The sequence below is a fragment of the Sinocyclocheilus grahami genome, unplaced genomic scaffold (genome assembly GCF_001515645.1).
Source record: "Sinocyclocheilus grahami isolate Dianchi unplaced genomic scaffold, SAMN03320097.WGS_v1.1 scaffold171.1, whole genome shotgun sequence".
In the NCBI taxonomy this organism is placed as follows: Eukaryota; Metazoa; Chordata; class Actinopteri; order Cypriniformes; family Cyprinidae; genus Sinocyclocheilus; species Sinocyclocheilus grahami.
Window position 1 is genome coordinate 849915 of NW_015505350.1, and position 22635 is coordinate 872549.

General features: G+C 35.6%; 1 protein-coding gene across 2 annotated transcripts in view; it reads left to right on the top strand.

The window, feature by feature from the left end:
- Nucleotides 1–19791, top strand: part of cog6 (component of oligomeric golgi complex 6) — a 60508-nt gene extending 40717 nt beyond the window's left edge. Inside the window, exons 10-20 of one of the 2 annotated variants that reach the window (XM_016283190.1) lie at nt 470–561; nt 1932–1996; nt 3580–3671; nt 3863–3980; nt 6431–6562; nt 6943–7110; nt 7231–7338; nt 14332–14385; nt 14788–14867; nt 19099–19225; nt 19481–19791. In XM_016283190.1, coding sequence (XP_016138676.1) covers nt 470–561; nt 1932–1996; nt 3580–3671; nt 3863–3980; nt 6431–6562; nt 6943–7110; nt 7231–7338; nt 14332–14385; nt 14788–14867; nt 19099–19225; nt 19481–19573 — 1129 coding nt within the window. In that variant the 3' untranslated portion in view covers nt 19574–19791. Of the gene's footprint in view, nt 1–469; nt 562–1931; nt 1997–3579; nt 3672–3862; nt 3981–6430; nt 6563–6942; nt 7111–7230; nt 7339–14331; nt 14386–14787; nt 14868–19098 lie in introns of both variants that reach the window. The other variant, XM_016283191.1, reaches the window with a different exon arrangement.
- The last annotated feature ends 2844 nt before the right edge of the window (nt 19792–22635 follow it).

Here is a 22635-nt window from a genome sequence, read left to right on the forward strand (position 1 = left end):
AGGGTTAAGGCCATTACACAACAAGCTAACAGTTGTCCATTTTTGGACTGTCATTGAGTCTCTGCTCATTTTTTGTTGCATGTTTCTTACCGTCGGCACAAGTTGGACCCTGTCTCTGGCTTTGTGGCCATTTGAGCATGTTGAAGCAGCAGTTGCATTTTGAGCAGTTAGTTCTTAGAGATCAGTCTGGTTGGCTTGTTTAACTTGGTGAACCAGTGCACAAGAAAAACCTAAAGTGATGAAAGCAAGCAAATGACAAAGTCAAGAGGGCACACAGATGGCTCTTCTCATTTTACTTCTTCCTTTTAATTTCATATTATCAACCGCCTGAAAAAGCACATTTAGGGGCCTTAGAAATTTGTGAATCAAATATGATATAGAAGCCTTTATAGAGGTAAAATAATATTGTGTATAGGTTTCCATGCATTTTTATCTTTGTTTATGCTTATACATACAATCATCCAACCAGGTATGTTGGGGACATGTTGGCCTGGCTCCACCAAGCCACAGCCTCAGAGAAGGAGCACCTGGAAGCCTTGCTCAAGCAAGTTACCGTGCAAGGTATGTCATTCCACCTAAATCTCACAAACACAGTGTATACACTGTAAGAGAGCTTTTCTAGTTCAGAACTAATTTGCTTTCAATATGAACAAATCTGTCTACATTTGGGCATGTCACATTTGACTAGTGTCCCTTTTTTTATCACTTAACTTTTTTCTGTGCATCTAAAGATTAAAGATATTATATGTCAATTGATTGTTTTAGATTTGTTACATATTTAATTATGTTATTTAAGTTTAAGTGAAATTTGTTTCACTTATCAAATGTCAGTTTTAACATCAATGGATTTCTCTTGAAAACCAAGTGGGATGCATTCACCCATTGTACAGTTGCTGAAGTCTTGCCTCCATTGTTAAAGTGCGGTCATATTAGCAAAACTGCGCTGTAAAAAAGGTCAGTTCCAATTCCAGTAAGAATCTGTGAGATTTTAACTTTCACATGAAGCCAAGTTGGTCTTGCAGATTTGCTGACTAACCATCAGAAAGTTGCTTGGTTTTGAAAGTGATTTCTGTGTGAGCTGTGCTTCATACATCTCTAAGCTATTGACAATGGACGGTGGACCTTTTATTGGTCAAATTGTGTTAATGTGACCACACCTTAAAGGGATAGTTCACCTAAAAATGAAAATTCTATCATTAATTAGTCACTCTCATGTCGTTCCAAACCTGCAAGGCCTTCGTTCATCTGTGGAACACAAATTAAGATATTTTTGATGAAATCCAAGAGCTTTTTGACCCTCCATAGTCAACAATGTAACTGAAATGTTCCCAGGCCCAGAAAATTGTGCGCAAAGAAAACAAAAATAACGACTTTATTACCATCTTCTGCCATTATCAAGAGTACCACGACGCATGCTTATGAGCAGATGAACTCTCTCGAGGGAGAAAAATAGTTGAATAAAGTCTTTTTTGTTTTGTTTTGTTTTCTTTGCGCACATAAAGTATTCTCGTAGCTTTGTAAAATTGGTTGAACCACTGATGTCACATGGACTATTTTACCGATGTCCTCCTTACTACGTTTTTGGGCCTGGGAACATTTCAGTTGCATTGCTGTCTATGGAGGGTTAGAAAGTTTTCAGATTTCATCAAAAATATCTTAATTTGTGTTCCGAAGATGAACGAAGGTCTTACGTGTTTGGAACGACATGAGGGTGAGTAATTAAAGACAGAATTTTCGTTTTTGGGTGAACTATCCCTTTAAGGTGTGGTCACATTAATACAATTTGGCCAATAAAAGGTCCACCGTCCATTGTCAATAGCTTAGAGATGACCACACACATTTTAGAGCTGGTTAAACTCATGTTGGGGTTATACTTGTTTTACTGAATGTTGTTGAGTTGTAGATAAATCTGTTCTGCTGTGTTTGTGTAGGGGTTGAAGAAAACATGCAGGAAGTAGTTGGCCACATCACTGAAGGAGTGTGCAGACCACTCAAGGTGAGATGGAAATAGTGTCATTAAGACTGATATTTAAACTTTTATCAAAAAAGATCAGCCTGAAGCTGTGGCATAGTTGGTTAATAACTGTGCTTTAATGCTCAAATGGGCAGCCCAAGTTCAAATTCTGCTTGCAATATATCTCAGTCCTGTATCTCAGATCACAAAACCAGTCATAAGGGTACATTTTTTGAAATTGAGGTTTATACATCACCTGAAAGCTGAATAAATAAGCTTTCCATTGATTGTTAGGTTATGGTTTGTTAGGATAGGACAATATTTAGCCGAGATACAACTATTTGAAAAACTAATCTGGTCTGAGAGTGCAAAAAAAATCAAAATATTGAGAAAATCACCTTTAAAGTTGTCCAAATGAAGTCCTTAGCATTGCATATTACTAATCAAAAATTAAGTTTTCATATATTTACGGTAGGAAATTTACAAAATATCTTTATGGAACATGATCTTTACTTAATATCCTAATGATTTTTGGCATAAAATAAAAATGTATAATTTTGACCCATACAATGTATTATTGGCTATTGCTACAAATATACCCGTCCTAATTTTGACTGGTTTTGTAGTCCAGGTTCACATTAGAGGTCTGCATTCGCGGGAACTGCGGGACCCGACCAGATTTTTTGTGCCGTGGGATTAAATTCCCGAATAAAACGCGGTAGAGGTCGGTAACTCTGGTGTAATTTGAACAGGAGCGGGCGGTCTAATAATATCCTGTTCCCGACTTCCATTTAGAACACCATATCTGCGCTTTATTCTTATTGACCACCGGTACAGCCTGCACTTGGACTGTTATGCACGTGCTGCATGCATGCTTTCTGCGTCACACGTTTTATTTGCGGGGTCTGTGCGCAGCATGTGCTTAACGATGCTCAGAGCAGGCTGTACCGGTGTTAAATATACGGCCCTCAAGACAGAACAGGCAGGTTATCGATGAGTAACAGAGCAGAATAAGGATGTAGCAAAGTGTGGATGTGCTGTCCTTGAAGGACGTTCAACTCAGTTTTGTTTATATTTTGCTTAGCCTATAATTTTAAATTACAGATGTCGTATTTATTTATTTTTCTCTGCAACACTTTTCCTACTGTGTTAACAGAAAAATGTCCATGAATTTAGTATTTTGACAAGACAAATAACCTAGCTAATAGGCTATTTTTGTACAACCTACAATTAAATTTTTTTCTCTCTTTTTTTTCTCACACTTTTCCCTATTGTGTTGTAAATGTTAAACGAAATGTATCCTGACAAGACGAATAAAAATAAGAAATCAAATTTTTGTACAACATTTTTTTATTTTCTCTGACACTTTTTCCTACTGTTGCATAAAATATTAAACGAATTTCGTGTCTTAAGATAATTCATATAAATTCAAGTCAAAGTCAATAAATTCAAGACTCTTGACAAGATGAATAAAATAACATACAATTTTGTGCAGACTACACTTTTATTTGTTAGCCTATCTCTCTTTCTTTCAGTAGCGGAAATATAAATGTGAGATTCTGGAAACGAGATCTATAACAGGCAATAATGAAATCAGATTTTTTTTTTTTTTTTCTCTCTACCAGGTCCGAATTGAGCAGGTGATCATTGCAGAGCCCGGTGCTGTTCTTCTGTATAAACTCTCCAACCTGCTCAAGTTCTACCATCACACCATCAGGTACACAAACATCTCTGCAAATGACTTTATTGGGTTTATTTGTTTTTTATTGTATTTTATACTACATTTGATGGAAGACAAATCTTTCTTCAATTACTGAAGAACAGAGATCCAAAAATATAGATCCAGTTTTAGGTATAGCCTATTGCAAGATGCTCCAGTTTTTCTGAATGCATAAGTCTCTCTCTCAGTGGTATCATGGGTACCAGTGTTTCCTCTCTGTTGATGACCATTGATGAGATGCACATGCTCAGTAAGAAGATGTTCTTCAACAGCCTTAGTCTTCACGCCAGTCGCCTCATGGATAAAGTAAGTACATTTCAGTGTTGTTTTTTTTATATATAAAACTATAACTGTGGGGTAGTTGAAATAAAGCTGATATAAAATAAAATGTAAATATTAAATGAAAAGCTTAAACTTAAAAAGTTAAACAAATTAGAAATGTTGCCTTGGCAACTAACTAAAATATGTACAGTTGTGCTCAAAATTATTCATACCCTTGATAAATATGATCAAAGGCAGCTGTGAAAATAAATCCGCGTTGTTTATCCACTTGATCTTTCATTAAAAAAAAAATACAAATAATCTAACCTTTAAAGTAAAAAAGAAAAAGTGAAAGTGAGGGAAAATCACATTATGAAATAAATATTTTTCTCTAATACAGTAAGAGGACATGTGTCTATATCGTCCTCATGCACGGTGTGGAGGAGAGTATGAGTGGCCAAAGACTCCAAGGATCACAGCTGGAGAACTGCAGAAAATAGTTAAGTCTTGGGGTCAGAAAGCCTCAAAAAATATATTTTGTTTGGGAGGGTTTCAAGAAAAAACTAGAAAAGAAAATGCTCTCATCCAAAAACAAACTCCAGTATATTTATTTGCTAGACACGACTGGAACTTTAAACGGGACTGGATTCAATGGTCAGATGAAACAAAAAAAAATTTGCTTTTTAGCAGCAAATACTCAAGATGGGTTTGGTGCACACAGGGATAAAAAAGTAACCCATGTATACAATGAAATATACTGCTGGATCTTTAATGTTGTGGGCATATTTTTCTTCCGGAGATCCTGGATATCTTGTTCAGATAAATGGCATAATAGATTATATAAAATATCTATATAAACCCAATAAAATGACTGTCCATGCTGGAAATTTTATAATGGGCCATGGTTGGATCTTCCAACAGGACAATGATCCACAAACAAACATCAAAATCAAAACAAAAATGGGTCACTGAGATCAAAACCAAGCTTCTGCCCTGTTCAACCCAGTTCCCTGAGCTGAACCCTATAGAAAATGAGTGTGGTGAACTGAAGAGGAGATGCAGCTGGAAATCTGAAGGGTCTGGAGAGATTCTGTATGAAGGAAGGGTCTCTGATCTCCTGTCAGATGTTCTCTAAACTCTTCAGACATTAGGTGAAGACTCAGAGCTGTTCTCTTGGCAAAAAGTATTGGATAAATTATTCATTGTGACCAATGTGTATTAGAGAAAAACATTTATTTGATAATGAGATTTCTCTCCCATTTTAAATTCTTATTCTCCAATGAAAGATTAGATTTTAGTACATTTTTAAAATAAAATATCTGAAGGATTGATGATACAGATTAATTTTCACAGCCTTCTTTGATCATATTTACCAAGGGTATGAATAATTTTGAGCACAACTGTAAGTTCAAGTACTAAAATCACTAAACATTAAAATAAACTCATATATAGATATTTACAAAAAACTAAAACTGATTAAAAAAAAAGCACATAACTAAATTACTGAAAGTTGATATATAAAAAAATTCTGAAAATATTAAAAAATATAAATACTATAATAGTATTCAAACAATACTTAAATAACTCATCCCAAGTTTTTTTTTCTTTTTCTTTTTCAAATCTATTATTTTGTTCTAATGTTCCCACATATCTGAAAAGGTGTAAAAATTCTGAACTTATGTCAGTAAACCAGTAAACAATGCCTTACCAGCCAATGAAAACACTTTAGCAACTGTCTAAAAACAACCCAGAATACACTAGCATTTAGGCGCCCTAACACAGCATCCTACCCCTATAGCTCTGTAGTGATCAACATAACAAATGTGCGCAAATGTGCCTCACAGTCATTCATCAGTTGGATTTTGTTTTTACCAGGCGGAAAAAAACACATTCTCACACCAGGGATTTTAAATTATCCCCAAAATATCCTTGAACACGAACAGGCTAGTTAAAAAAAAACACTTCATTGATAAGTGGATCAATAGCCAGAACAAGATGGCCTCCGCTCTACGCTTCTGAGAGAATTATCGCCTTAGCAGCACACTAATCAAATCACCTCAGGCTTAGGACGTTACGTATCACTCCCTGATGTTGCTCGGTGCCAGGAACACAAGCTTGAGCTAATAAGCTATATTAGAGGCAGCAGAGCTCTAGGTAGTGTTCGCATAGCAGGGTGTTTATTAGTCAGCCTTCAGAGGTGTCAGTTTCACTGTCAGACATGCCTGGCTTGATTTTGAGGGTCTGGAATGGTAAATACCACTCTTAAAAGTCAGAATGTATGGAGTTAAAAACGTGTTGTCAGGGGATCAGTGACATGATGTTCTTTTTGTGTCAATGTATAAAAAAAATTAAAAAAAACATTAAAAATGCACTTTAATACACAGTGATATTAATACATCTTACAATGGACATGTTTTCAGTTTGGCTGTGAAATTTATACAATATATATTACTTTTTTTTAAACAAGATTTATAAAAGACTTCTTGTTTTCTCAGGTAGAGCTTCCACCTCCTGATCTGGGTCCCACTGCCTCCCTCATTCAGACTCTGTCTCTCCTTAGGGAAGTTTTGGCCTCCCATGATTCATCAGTTCTGCCTCTTGATGCCCGTCAGGCTGACTTTGCACAGGTGACTTTTCTTTTCATGTTTTGTGGCAAAATCCAGTGTGTATCTACCTTTTAGTGACTGGAATTTGGCTTATATAAAGAAAGTATCCGAAAGAAATGCTCACTGTTTCTGTTTTTATTCTGTTTATTTATTATACATTTATTAAATTATTTTGTAGAAGAAGTGACGTTTTTTTGCTGTTGTTTCATGCAAGAAATGAATCAGTTGTCTTAATATATTTGTATTTATGTTTATACATGTGCAATATTGTCAACTACACTAGTAGACTGATAATATTATACACTATTCCAGTTAGGCATGGAGTGCTTTACTCATATTAATGTCAGACAGATACATTTAGGTCACTCTTTTGTTTTGTTTTTTTCAATGCTTTTTCTCAGGTATTGTCCTGCATCCTTGATCCATTGCTGCAGCTTTGCACTGTATCAGCCAGTAACCTGGGCACAGCAGATATGGCCACCTACATGGTGAACTCCCTATACATGATGAAGACCACACTAGCGCTCTTTGAATTCACTGACAAACGCTTAGAAATGCTGGAGTTTCAGGTGTGTTACATTATAAAATTATAAATTATAAGATAATGTAGATAAGTTAAAATTGTGATGAGTCAAACTGAGTTAAAATGTAATACATTTGTATGTATTTTTATTGGCCACTGACTCTAGATTGAGGCTCACTTGGACACTTTAATCAATGAGCAGGCGTCTTTCGTGCTGACCAGAACTGGGCTTAGTCACACCTACAGCTGTGTCCAGCAGCACACTGAAGAGCAGGTGAGAATGAATGTGAAAACCGCTTAGGATTAGGTAAGGAACAGCTTTTCTTGAATAGAAAGGGATTCTAGGGATGTGCGATCCAATATTCTGTATCGGTATCAGTCCAATATGAAAGATCTAGTACTATGTGCTATGGTTGTTACTGTCATGCTCTAAAAAGAACAAAAACCTATTATAAAAGAACAATTATATTCTAGTTCTTCTGAAGACATTCTGAACTGATTTGAGCTAAATAAGGATATTATTGTCTTTTAGAGCTTTCACTGTAGAATCTCCATAGTTGTATTTCCATTACTGATTCTGCTATTTTCCTTTTTTAACACTATCACTTGACATATCAATAGCTTTATTTGAGGAACAGACAGTATATTAAGCTGTCAAATTAATGATCCCGGAAACTCTTCCCCCTACTGCAGTTGTCACGTCATGTCCCTGAAATAATCAGGCCTTCACTTTAAGTTTTCATTTTGTGAGGAGTGATTTTTTTTCATGGTTGTTGTCTACACCAAAAATTCCTACTGTAACTAAAGAACCATTAACTATTTTGTAAAATTAAAGTCCCATATTTACACAATATTAAATATTTACAAAATATAAAAAATAGAGGAATCCAATTCATTTAAAAAAAAAAAAGAAGTGTTTTTAGTTAAGCCTCTTACTCATCTTATTAATCTTTCTATCAGAACTGGGCAGTTCACTGATAGTAAAGCCTATTTTCAAATCTGGGAATTCAGATGCTATGATTAACTATAGACCAATTAGTCGTCTTCCAAGTTCTTTCCAAAGTGCTGGAGAAGGTTGGATCAGAACAATTTTTGTATCACTTAGAGACTAATAATCTTTTACACCCTTTACAATTTGGTTTTAGACATAACCATTCTACAGAAACAGCTACTTGCTTATTATTAGAAAATATTAAGTGGCCACTTGATAAAGGATTAAAGTTGGTGCAGTATTCCTGGATCTGAAAAAGGCATTTGATACCGTAAATCATAATATTTTAATGTCAAAAATAACAAAGTATAATATATAAAAAAGATCTCTGTTGTGGTTTGATTCATGTTTAAAAAGTCGTGAACAAAGTGTTGTCATTAATAATTTTAAGTTAGTTCCTCATAATATTGATATAGGAATTCCTCAGGGAACAATTTTGGGTCCGATTCTTTTTAGCATTTATATTAATAATCTTCCAGAAGTGTGTCCTGATGTGAGTCTTCAAATGTATGCTGATGACACGGTTATCTACGTATCTGGTAGGAATTGTGTGGAAATTGAAGAAAAGTTAACAAGCAATTTAGAGAAAGTGTCAGCTTGGCTTGATGCCTATTTTTTTTACTTTAAACACTAAAAAGACAAAGTCCATATGCTTTTCAATTCGAAAATGACCTGTAACAGAATCATTATAAATTAGAATTAAAGATGAGATTATAGAACAAGTGTCAGAAGAAAAATATCTTGGTATGATTTTCGATTCTCAGTTAAATGTTAAAAGTCGTGTTAAAAAGTTGCGTAAAACAATTAAGGCAAATCTTACCAGCTTCAGAATAATAAGAAATTGTTTAACATATGATCGTGCTTTTTTTTAATTTGTTGATGATATCACATATGGTTATTTGTACCATGTGTACCAAATAGTAGCTATTTGGTCTCAGACAAATCAATCCATAATTAATCATGTTGAATGTCTTTACAATAGAGCTTTGAAAATTTTAGATAGAAAGCAAATATGATACCATCACTGACTACGTTTACATGGACATCAGTAATGTAATTATTTACCTTATTCTGAATAAGCCAATATTATGATTATCGTGTTTACATGAGTTGCTTTTAGTATATTCCTTTCATGTTCCCGTTTTACATGTAATTTACATTTTTTTTTTTTAATTGAATCACTCAAATTCAACACTTTACAGTAGCCAGGGTGTGAACACAAAGAAAAATACCGTTTTACATGTTATAGTACATAGTTCGATTACTGGCACACGTCATTACGTCCCCACGTGACGCCATCCGACGTGTTTCATTTTTAATTTTATGAAAGCTTCAAGTGCAGTTAATTATTTGTACGTGCATACAGACGACGGCAGGTGTTAAAGCTCTTTTATTTGCCGTCAAACGGTTGACCACTGCCGGGTGTGTATCCTGTCGCAAAATGCGGTGAAAAGTCCTACATGACGGTAATAATGTGATTAAGGTGTTTACATGTCTATACTGCATTTCAATAATGCGATTAAAATAGGAATACTCCACATGTCTTAATTCAATTAGTGTTTACTTCGATTATGACTTTAGCCAGATTAAGGTAATCAAAAATCTCTGTTTACATGGCAGATTCTTAATCAGAGTATTGTCTTAATCGTATTAAAATCGGAATATTGTTGTCTATGTAAACGTACTGACTTGTCAGATCCTAAGTAAATACAAGATTTTGAGCTTTGCTCACTTTGTCTTTTTTCATTATGTAAAGTTTGTGTTTAAATGTTTAAATTGTCTTGCCCCTATTATGTAAACTTTTTGAGAGATTGCAGGAGAGTAGTAGATCCACTAGAGCGGTTTCTAGTGGAAACTGTAAAGTTATACATTGTAAAACATCATTTGCTCAGACTGTTCTCTTACTAAAAGGTGTAAAATTTTGGAATTCATTGCCTGACTATTTAAAATCTATTGAAAATTATAATCTTGGTTGATACATCAACAAACTTGTAGTAATGTTTAGTGTACTTATATTATAAATTTGTGTACTTGTTGTTTTTTGTAACTAATTTATAAAAGCCCTCCTAGGGACAAGTGTTGCAAATTAGCTTCTGCTACAAGCACTATGGTACATGCATGTGATGACGGTTATTCCAGTTTCATCTATGTTTATTGTATCTGTCCCTAACAAATAAAACATTAAATAAATAAATAAAAATACTCTGGTCTCATGAGACCAAGTCAGTAATTTTTTGGATCTAACCATCCAAAATGGTATGGTATTGCTAGGGGAGGAGTATAGTGAGAACTGCCTGGTTCCCACAGTGTGAAGTTCAGTGGTCATGAAGTTCTTATATTGGGATTTATGAGTGCTGAAGATGTGGGGGGAGTTGTGCTATATCAATGGTGTCATGAATTCACACACCATTGTGTGATGTAATAGAAACATTTGAAACGGTAGATGCTACCCTCTCCTCGTTCCCCGTGTTGTTGAATTTTCAACATGACAATGACTGTATACAGCGCATTCTCCCAATGTGAAAATCATTCAGTCTACAAGTGTTTCTCCCACCATTATCACTCTTGAGCACCTGTGGGAAATTTTGTAGAGACACTGACCATTAAAGATCAGGGAATTTAAAGAGGTTGTCCTCCAGGAGTTAAACAGGACAGATATGACAATTGTCATGATCTTAAAGTCAGAGCAGTATACTTAAAGTTATGGAGGACATGTTAAGTACTAGAATAGATAGATAGATAGATAGATAGATAGATAGATAGATAGATAGATAGATATGTATAACATATTTTATGTAGTAACAAGACTCAGCTTATGGTTAAGTTAATAAGGTAGCAATTCTAAAACTGATCAAAATAAAAACTCAGAAATAAACAACTTTGCTATTGGCAGATAAAGCTGCTGTATTGTTACCATTATTGGACATGAAAAAATTATACTGAGCCATCCCTAATAACAGCTTCAACTGGCTGCTGTAATACAGTGTTTGACATGCTAAAATCCAGACAACTCTCCTTCTCTCTTTTTGCTCAGTTGCCCGCTCTAAACCTGCAGAAGTTTCCCAGCGTTACAGGAATTATATGAATTATTCAGTTTCACAAAACCCAGAAATAAAGATTTTAAAGAAATTATTCACAGAGCAGCTCATTTACTATTATTATCAGTTATATATTAGTGCTGCTTTTATTATGGCCTGAATATTCTGAGTGTTTCTTGCGTCTTATCAAGGGCACAGGAGCAAATGCGTGTTACAAAACAGAAAGAATTTACCTGACTGAATGAATATTCTTATTGGATATTCAGAACTGCTGTAAAATATCAGATATATTTTGTCAGTTAAGGTGAATGTAAACTGTAAACAGTCATCAAGTTGTAAGAATTAATTTGTTTCAGTCATTTTTATTACATTATTTTTAGTTTCATGCACATAATACGAAAGATTAATAATAAAAATCTATAATTATTACTAATAATTTTAATTATTTATTGAACAGCTGCTCTTGCTGCTGTTTTGTAAAAGCAAGAAGCTATGAGAGGCTATTTGTTGTTATTATTATTATTTTACCACAGTTAAGGGGATGTAGATGGGGAAAATGCGAAATGATGTAGCTTATTACTTTAATAGTATTTTGAAGTTTGTGACATTGTAACTTCTGACAGTTCCATCTTTGAGCTCTCATTTGCAAAACACCATTTGTGGCCATCTTTCCCCTTTCATATCACCTCTATCACACATGCACACACTAATAGCGCACATTACTTCCTTTTTATCTTTCTCTCATTTCACAGGAATAGTCTCTATTGTGTATGTGTCTTCTGTTTGGACCTTATTACCATGGTTACCCTACGATTAGAGGCTCATTAATAAAATCACATAGTGCAGATTTTCACTCAAATTCATCACATGGCAGGAAATGGCCTGAGACTGAAAAAGAACACAGAATAGAGCTTATTCTGTAAACACGATTACCTGTCCACATCTGTGTGCACATTTACAGCAGCCTGTGCATTTACAGATTAGACGAGCAAATTATTTATTTTTGTTTTGTTGTTGTTCATTAATGATTTGGCTTCGCACAGCTGATGTTCAGGGCATTCAGCATCTCTCTAAAATTGTATGACGTATTATACAGTGTTAAAATTGATTTTTGTTGTAAATAAAACAAAGATTATTGGAATAGGTTACTTGCCATTTCTAAGAACAATGAATGGCTCTCATGAGCAGATTTTTTTTTTTTTTAATGAATCAGAAACATACAGTGGAACTTAAGTAGTCTGATTTTTCATTTTAGCGAAACAGTGGAGCCAGTGTAATCTGAGTGAATGATTCTGAATCTGTTTGTTTGAGCCAATCTAATACATACTGATTCCCAAAATAAATGACTCTTATGATCCAATCTTTTTTAGTGATTCAGAAATATACTGCTCAACCAGTGTAGGTAGTGGCACGAATGAGGCAGTTATTTTTAATGAGTCAAACATAAAGTGCCACCAATGTAGTCCAAATTCTCAAATGAACGACACTTAGAACTCATTTTCACTCTTAGACATTTATTTTAGTGAATCAGAAACACAGTGAGACCAGTCTAGTCAGATTCTCAAATGAATGATTCTTCTGCTAATGAACTGGTACAAATGAGCCCATTCGCTTTAATAAATCACTTAAAGCAACTACTAAATTGTTACTAAAAATGGACTACTTTCATCATGACTTGAATTGTTACTGTTTTATGTTGTTCCTATGGCTTGTGAAACATACTCTCTTTTATGGGTGTTCGAGTTTACAACCCAGCTTTGTCTTTCGAGTTCAACTGAGTAATTGTCAGGTGAAAAAGTTTCCAGTGAACTTTGTGACTCTTTTGGACATGTACAGGCACTTTAAGCAAGGTGTTATATTACAGAAGACAGGCGAGAACGCAGAAGCATTGAAAGTAAGCACAGGTTTGTGTGGGTCTTGGCAGAGGAGTGCAGTCTGGGCATTTCCACGCCTGTCCTCATCACACACCCCCGTAAAAGGCTGGCATGTGACTAAGCGTCTTTGGACACCTGCTGTCCACAGCACAGGGCACAACTGACTCGCCTACTGCATTAATGTCTTCTCTGTCCACTCATGCTGTTAATTACAGCATGTCTCGCTTTATATGGCTCATGCTGGCCACAACAGACATGATTCATGAATCTGGCCCTCAAAAGCCAACTTTGTGTGTTATGTTGATGGCATCGTTTTAAAAACGTTATGACCCTCCAAATTGTGTGTACATTAAATGGACCATTGAACACTAAATGAAGATCCTGTTGATGTTTGACACTCACAATGAATCTTTGTCCTCTGTGCATTAAACTGTTGCAGTAGCATGTTAGGCACAATGTGAAGTTCCTAAACCCATAATCAGAATTATTATTTTTATAATAAAGCACCCGGAGTTCACGAGAGGTTGTGCGTTACAGCACTTCAAAGTGTCTAAAACTTAATTGTAGTAAAAATCAGTGTAATAAATGTCCCGTCATAGTTTATTGCGGTTATTAAGTGGTGGAAAAAGCAATATTTTAAAAGTAAAAAGTAATTATTTTATATTTATATTCTATTAATATACAAAGTTGATCATTATTTTAATGTTATGACTGTTAACTAATAAATGGCCAAGATTATATATGATATATGTTCATTACTATTTTGTCTAAATAAAACATAAAACCCTAAAACAATACAATAAATTGTTTTATTATATGGCCCAATATTGTTCCAATATATTGAACGTTCCTAGACCAAAGACAACAATGAATAATAAGTAGTACAATTTATGATTAATGCTAATCATATCGAACAGTTCTACCACCAAGTAAAGGCATGGTCACATTAGTGAATATTGGCAGATTTCGCTAGCAAAAATAGCGCCATTAGAGAGTTAATAATTGCTGCATTACAAAATGTGTCAAGTCAATTCATAATGTAGCACAAGGATGTGTTGTATCCTCAGTGTTGAACCGTTGCACACTGTACAGTAGATGGTCAAGTGGATCTTTGGGAAACGTTCTATACTTCTTACAGCTTTTTTGTTGTTCTTTTTCCTCTCCTCTTAATTTTTTCTTCACATAGCAGCCAAGAATTTGGTTAAAATGTAAAATCTCTCACTTTGTGTGTTTTCAAGCTGTTGCACCTATTCTTCTCTTCTTTGTTTGTGTTATGTCTGTGCCGCAGGCTGTCTCAGTTCACGGAGCTGAAGAAAAGTAGTTGTGTATTCTTCACTAATGGTTTGCTGTGTTCTCCGTCCTAGGGTCCCTTGACCAACCTCCCTGGAATGGACAGCACATCCTTAAAAACAGCCATGGTGAGACCTATTTCTTTATTAAATTCTTTTGAACAGGACTACTTTTTCTTCAGAAGGTCAGATGAATTCATGTTTTCAGATGTATTTTGTGATTTTTATTTATTTATTTTTAATCTGGTCTGAATTGAAAATGTCTGTGTTTTCCTCACACAACCTGCGAAACAAATTACCTAGTGTTTTTCAGCTAACTGATTTTAGGTCATTGTGGTTTCAGACCTTTTTACCACATTTCTAGGAAAGGTGAAATCGTATTGAAATCTTATTTCACATTAATTTTTAGATTAAATCCCAGACATCTTTTGTTAAAAATTGTAAATCAACAAAACAAATCCCTTCCGAATAGTACTTATAGTTTTATCAAGTCTTTTCTTTGCATTCTTGTTTTGTCTGTTGTACTCACAGGTCCAGTTTGACCGTTATTTGGCCTCTCCTGATACACTTGTGATGCCGCAACTCAACTTCCTGCTCAGTGCTGCTATCAAGTAGGAGTCAGCTCACATTTAGCACACATTCTGTCTATAATACAGCCAGTTGCAAAGAACATGAAGCATTTTGTTTCAAAACAATTTTACAATTACACACTTTCCCCCTTTTATAAACAAAAAGCTCAAGAATGATGGAAAATGGAAAGTTCACAGAAAATGGAAAATGGAAAGAAAATCCAAATGTAATCACTGCCATGTCAATCCATGCCTGTATAACTTTCTTTCTTCTGTGGAACTCAAAAGTAGATGCAGAATCTCTAAGCTGTTGTCCTCCATACAATAAAAATAAAGTAGGATTGGGGATATTAAGATATAAAATTGATAAAAATAAATGTGCATAATACTGTAGATATCCATCATAGCAGTGCGATTTACATATAGATTATAAGTAAATAAATAAAAAACTTGCTACGTGTACTGCGTTAGGCTAACTGAGACTTGTCATAGCACTTGCATTTCATTGCTCTTTTGTTGATTTGGATTGCTTCCAATGTCCTCATTTGTAAGTCACTTTGGATAAAAGCTTCTGCTAAATGACGTGTTTAATTCGAAGTCTGAAAATCATTAATGAAAACCTCATGGTAACACTTTACAATAATATTTCTACATGCACTACAGTTCAAAAGTTTAGAGTCAATAAGAATTTTTTTAGAAATGCATTCTTTTATTTAGTATTAAATTGATCAAAAGTGACAGTAAAGACGTTAATGATGTTGTAAAAAGACTGGTCAGATAAATGCTGTGCTTTTTGAACGTTCTATTCATCAAAGAATCTCGAAAGGTTTTTCTACAAAATATATTAAGCAAAACTGTTTTCAACATACTATTTTCAGAATGTTTTTTTGAGTACGAAATCAGATTATTAGAATTATTTATGAAGGATCACGTGACACTGAAGTAATGGCTACTAACAATTCCGCTTTGCCATTGCTGGAATAAATTTGATTTTATAATAAATTAAAATAGGAAACAGTACAATTGTAATAATATTTAATACAATATTGTTACATTTAACTGTATTTGTGATCAAATAAATGCTGCCTTGCTATAAGACACTTACTTCAGAAACATTTAAAAATCTTTACCAACCCCAAACTTTTGAATGGTAGTGTAAATTAACAATGAAAATATTTATTGGTATTTTACACTAAAATTGTAAGTTCATCTTAAGTGGAACTGGCAATTTCAGTCTATTGCTAGCATAGAATATTGCCCCTTTAAAATGTTGTATTTTTTGTAAAAGTACACATCACATTTTCAATCCTCATGTACAATTTTACTGAACAACATTTCAGTTCTTGTCTCAATTTTTTGTCACATGCATTTGTTTACTAGCTACCATTTAGCTACATGATTTCTTACTACTCGGTCACATCCAACCTAAACAATGCTTTGGTCCATAAAATCGATCCGGCCGTCATCACATTAACGAAGTGGTGATGAGCAAGAGAGGTTTCTCGTGCATTTGTCATGGTTCTTGTTTCCCCCTCTTCCTTGTAGTTGGTGCTTTTAGCATCAGCACATCAGTGTGATGTTGCTATTTGAGCGGTAGAGTGGCGCGCACACTGAGTCACATTGTTACTGGGAAATGTAACAGGCTTGAGGAGCACTCACTGTCCCTCAGGTTAATGTTCTCTATTAATGGAGATGGACTTGTGCACAGGCTTGGCACAACTAATTAGCTCCTGGTCCATTTCTCTCTCTCTTTCTAGCTATCTCTCCCACACATAAACACGCCACACGTGACTGAACTCTGCATGAGATACAAAGACAAAATAAATAGAGATGGATCCGTTAGCACACACATAATTTTGTTCTGTACATTTCATTAAATTTGGTTGAAGAGTTGCTCTTCTATAAGCAATAGAAAATTCTGCCATTATTTAATCAGGCTTGTGTCTTTCAAAACTTCATGAAGTAGTTTTTGCTGAAAATCTTGACATCTGCCCATGTTTTCATGTCTGATTCATATAGGAATTGTTCTTTTGGGTCGGGCATTATAGTGATTTGTTGGATCCAATTCACAAAACTCTTCTGAATGATTTGTGGATCTGACTGATCCTGTTATTAGATTTATCTTGATCGAGTTCCTCACTGATTAACAGCTCTCTAGAATGAAAGATTATCAGTGAGTAACGACGACTATCATTCACTGATAATAATCTATTTCTTGTACAAACCCAGATGGCTTCTGAAGAAATATAGCAATATACACTCACTTTTTAGGTACACTTGTTCAACTGCTGACTAATGCTCAAAGTGAGCATCAGAATGGAGAAGAAAGGTGATTTAAGTGACTTTGAGTGTGGCATCGTTGGTGCCAGGTGGGCTGGTCTGAAGATTTCAGAAACTGCTGATATATGGGCAAAAATGGCTTGTTGATGTGAGAGCAGAATGGCCAGACTGGTTGAGCTTATAGAAGAGCAACAGTAGCTCAAATAACCCTTCGTTACAACCGAGCTATGCAGAAGAGCATCTCTTAACGGACAACACGTTGAACCTTGAAGCAGATGGGCTGCATCAACAGAAGACCACACTCCTGTTAACTAAGAACAGGTAACTGAGACTATAGTTCGCTCAGGCTCACCAAAATTGGACAGAAGAGGATTGGAAAAAGGTTGCCTGGACTGATGAGTCTCGATTTCTGTTGAGACATTTGGATGGTAGGGTCAACATTTGGCGTAAACAACATGAAAGATATTGTTGCTGACCATGTCCATCCCTTTATAACCAAATTCTGACTCCACCTCCTGACCCATCTTGTGATGGCTACTTCCAGCAGGATAACACACCATGTCTCAAATCTAAAATAATCTCAACTGGCTTCTTGAACATGACAATGAGTTCGCTATACTATACAGTCACCAGATCTCAATCCAATAGAGCACCTTTAGGATGTGGTGGAACTAGGGATTTGCATCGTGGATGTCCAGCCGACAAATCTGCTGCAACTGCGTGATGCTATCATGTTAATATGGACTAAAATCGCTGAGAAATGTTTCCAGCACCTTGCTTAATCTATAGCATGAAGCATTAAGGCAGTTCTAAAGACAAAATGGGATGTATCTTATAAAGTGGCCGGTGTGTAAAATGAAGATATATGAAATACATTTAGAAGCATATATCACATGGAAGAGAACAACATTTTGGGGAAGTCGTGGCCTAATGGTTAGAGAGTCGGACTCGTAACCCAAAGGTCTTGTGAGTGAATGTACCCCCCACCTTCTCCCACCTTCAATACCACGACTGAGGTGCCCTTGAGCAAGGCACCGAACCCCCAACTGCTCCAGCAAAAAATGTCTGCCCTCTGCCCTCTGTGTGTGTTCACGGTGTGTGTGTGTGTGTTCACTGCTGTGTGTGTGCACTTTGGATGGGTTAAATGCAGAGAACTAATTCCTAGTATGGGTCACCATACTTGGCCACATGTCACGTCACTTTTTTTATTTTGTGTTTCAATGGAAAATGTGACGTGTTTGGTACAACTTGAGAGTGAGTAAATTACACTTTTTTTTTTTTGTTTTGGAGTAAATTTAAAGCCAAGCCTTAATTTGATATGAGGCCTATTTATGTATGAGATAAAGGTTTGCATGCATGTTAATTGCTTATTTACCATTAAGACTGCAGTATATACATATGTGTAGCTGTACTAGCAGAAGTGCATCTGTAGAGGGCAGTGTTACAGTAGTCCTGCACTGAACCCAGATCAGTGTTTTGTGTGGCACTACTGTCTTTGCTCACTCATCCAGCAATATTTGGACCAGTTTATGTAGTTTTCAATTAGGCGATTCATGTGTGATGTGTTTCCAAGAACCCAGATCAACGGAAGTACCCTCAAAAACCAAAACAGCACCAAGTTATGGCTACCGAAGTGTTCCTAGAGTCATTTATCTGTGAAGTTGTTTTGATTCACTTAGTTTGCTCAGTCACAAAATGAAAAATATAGTTGTCAAGTTAGCCTTGACCGGTTTATTTACTAATCATGTATGGTAAAAAGGTTTCAACAGCTACTCATTGTATTATTTGGGAAACTCTTGTGTCTGTCTAACATGATGCATGAAAGTGTAGTCAGCTACAATAAATTCATGGTGTTGTCCATTTTATTTAATTACAAAGATATCAACAGTGTGACATGAGTACTGTCATTTGATCTGTAACTAATATAAATGAACTCAAATTGAATGTGAAAATTTAACAAAGTATTCAGAATAATTCTCTCTCTTTCTCACAGGGAGCAGATATTCAAACAGTCCACAGAGCTGGTGTGTCGTGCATATGGAGAGGTGTACAAAGGTGTCACCAACCCTACAAATGCCTATAAAGATGCAGAGTCTGTACTGCACAGAACCCCACAGCAGGTACAAACCCTGCTGTCCTGAAATGTGCCGCACACATCCTACAAACTGTGACAAGCAAGGATTTGACTTCCACACTCAGTGTTCCGGGACTGATACTGAATTCTGGCCACAAGACCATATTCAAATACTCGTCTGGTGATGGGGAGGGGTTTATCATTTTTAATCGTTAATTATGTGAAACAAAGACACTCCAGTGATAATGAGTATATATACTGAAAAATTATCTGTCTAGATTTCTCAAATGTTGATCTGCAGGCGCTGCTGTTTGCCAGAGGAGAGGAGAGGACAGCTCACACTGAGAAAAAAAAAAAAGTTTTTCCTTCCCATGTGAATGGAGATCTCCACTAGCAGGCCCAGGGAAGCAAACTATAGACCATTTCATTGCCACATACTGATTCACATGCAGTGAAATATACATACAGTCATTTCATTATATACACAGGGGCTTTTTCGTTCACCACCACAGAGGCCTGATATGACTCTGCGTCAGTCTGTAATCAGAAACAGCTCTGTCTTCTCTTTAAATCATTTTTTTTTAACTGCATTAAAATACACACTTAAAAGTTCACAGACTTGTCTGTCTCACAGTTTTTTACCTCTCAGCCTCTTTTAGAAATTTTGCGGCCACCCAGCGGAGAAGTTGACCAATGGGGAGAAAGTCGAAGGCATTCTCTCAGACAATGGTGCTTTCATGTCACTGGCCCAATGGGCAGTCACGCCATCATTTAATTGCCGACAAAATGCCTGCCAGTGCTCGTTCGTCAACTAAATTTAGCAGAACACTGAAAAACAGTGGAGAAAAAAAGCAGTATTACTCTCAGACTATTAATAGAAGTTTGTACCAGTTCTGAAATGGAAGCAGACAGAATAGTAAGGCCTAGCAGAAGTGCAGGGTGACAGATAAAGACCATTAGGATGTGAGAAGACTACAGTGAACTCATTGTGTGAGAGTTGCTGGGGGCCACATGGTCTCTCATCTGGTGGAATATTTTGAGTGCATCACATGGTACTAAAGGGACTTAAAGGGACTCTCCCCGTGGTGCCCGTAGCCAAGACGCCCCTCACATGCCTCGCATTCAGCTCGAGGCTTTCAGCTAGCGAAAAGCAAAGTCAAGTGAAGTACAAGTGCGACAATGTGGTGTGGAGTACTGTGAAATGGGTTATGAATATAAATTACTATTTTTAGCCCAGATCACATCTGTGGGAGGGACGGAAACCCATTTTGGTTATCGCACAGCATCTAAACCTGCAACACATCATCTGAACTGGAAACATTTTTTGTGTGGTGCAGGTTCAGTCTGAGTAGGTTTCAAAAGCGCTTGCTTTTTCTACATAAATTGGTTGCAAAAAGTATTCAAGCACTGAAGCGCAGTGGTGTAATACGCACATTTTACCCGGAAAAGCCTGAAATGTTAAATAATAGTCAGAAAATTTCATTTTTTGAAATCGTACGATTTATTGAACTCTTAGACAAAAAAAAGGTCCCACTTTATATTAAGAGGCCTTAACTATGTACTTACATCAAAAAAGTTTTTTTTTTTGTTACACTATGTTAACATGTCCATGTTACAGTGTCATTATGCATTTAAGTATTGAGTAATATTAATTAACTACATGTACTTATTATGGTTAGGGTTTGGTTTAGGGTTACTTGCATGTAATTATGCATAATTAATTGTTATTATAATAGTAAATAAATGTAACGTGTAACAAGGACACCTTAAAATAAAGTGTAATAAAATTCTGATGTGATTTTTTATTTTTATACTTTATATTTTATTTAATGTTCCTGTGGCTCAGTGGTAGAGCATTGCATTAGCGTTCAATTCCCAGGGAACACACATACTGATAAAAAATGTATAGCCTGAATGCACTGTATGTCGCTTTGGATAAAAGTGTCTGCTAAATGCATAAATTTAAATGCATGAATATACAATACATTCATACATACATATACAGTGGGTACGGAAAGTATTCAGACCCCCTTAAATTTTTCACTCTTTGTTATATTGCAGCCATTTGCTAAAATAATTTAAGTTAAATTTTTTTCCTCATTAATTTACACACAGCACCCCATATTGACAGAAAAACACAGAATTGTTGACATTTTTGCAGATTTATTAAAAAAGAAAAACTGAAATATCACATGGTCCTAAGTATTCAGACCCTTTGCTGTGACACTCATATATTTAACTCAGGGGCTGTCCATTTCTTCTGATCAGCCTTGAGATGGTTCTACACCTTCATTCGAGTCCAGCTGTGTTTGATTATACTGATTGAACTTGATTAGGAAAGCCACACACCTGTCTATACAAGACCTTACAGCTCACAGTGCATGTCAGAACAAATGAGAATCATGAGGTCAAAGGAACCGCCTGAAGAGCTCAGAGAGAGACCTAAAAATGGCTGTCCACGAACGTTTACCATCCAACCTGACAGACCTGGAGAGGATCTGCAAGGAGGAATGGCAGAGGATCCCCAAATCCAGGTGTGAAAAACTTGTTGCATCTTTCCCAAAAAGACTCATGGCTGTATTAGATCAAAAGGGTGCTTCTACTAAATACTGAGCAAAGGGTCTGAATACTTAGGACCATGTGATATTTCAGTTTTTCTTTTTTAATACATCTGCAAAAATGTCAACAATTCTGTGTTTTTCTGTCAATATGGGGTGCTGTGTGTACATTAATGAGGAAAAAAAATTAACTTAAATGATTTTAGCAAATGGCTGCAATATAACAAAGAGTGAAAAATTTAAGGGGGTCTGAATACTTTCCGTACCCACTGTATATACATACATGCATACATGCATGCATACATACATGCATATATATATATACATATACATATATACACACACACACACAACATTTTTTTTACAATACAGATTGTGTCAAAGCAGCTTTACAGTATTAAACAGGAAAATAGTGTGTTGAAGGAACCAAAACTCCATCATTCTCCTCTGGCCAGACGAAACCAGCAGTTTAATTCCAGGCTGCAACAAAGTCAGGTTGTGCAGAGGATTTATCTGGTTCCCGTTCAAATGTACTTGTTGTGGTCATATTGTATTGCAAAACATTTTTGCTGCTATTGAGGTGGAATATGGGTAAGGTTAGGGACAGGTTTTGTGGTATGGGTAGGTTTAAGGATGGGTTAAGGTGTAAGGGATGGGTCAACAGTGTTGTAACTATAAATGTATTTACATAAATTATTTACAGATGTAATTACATGCAGGTATTTTTTTAATTATAAGTACAATGTAAAAACATGTATATACACAATAAGTGCATTGTACCAAATGATTAATTCAAATGTAAGTACATAGTTAAGGCCACTTAATATTAATGGGACTAAAAAATCTATAGTATGATATAGTGAGAATATGGAGTTCATAGCAATACAAAGGCAAAGGC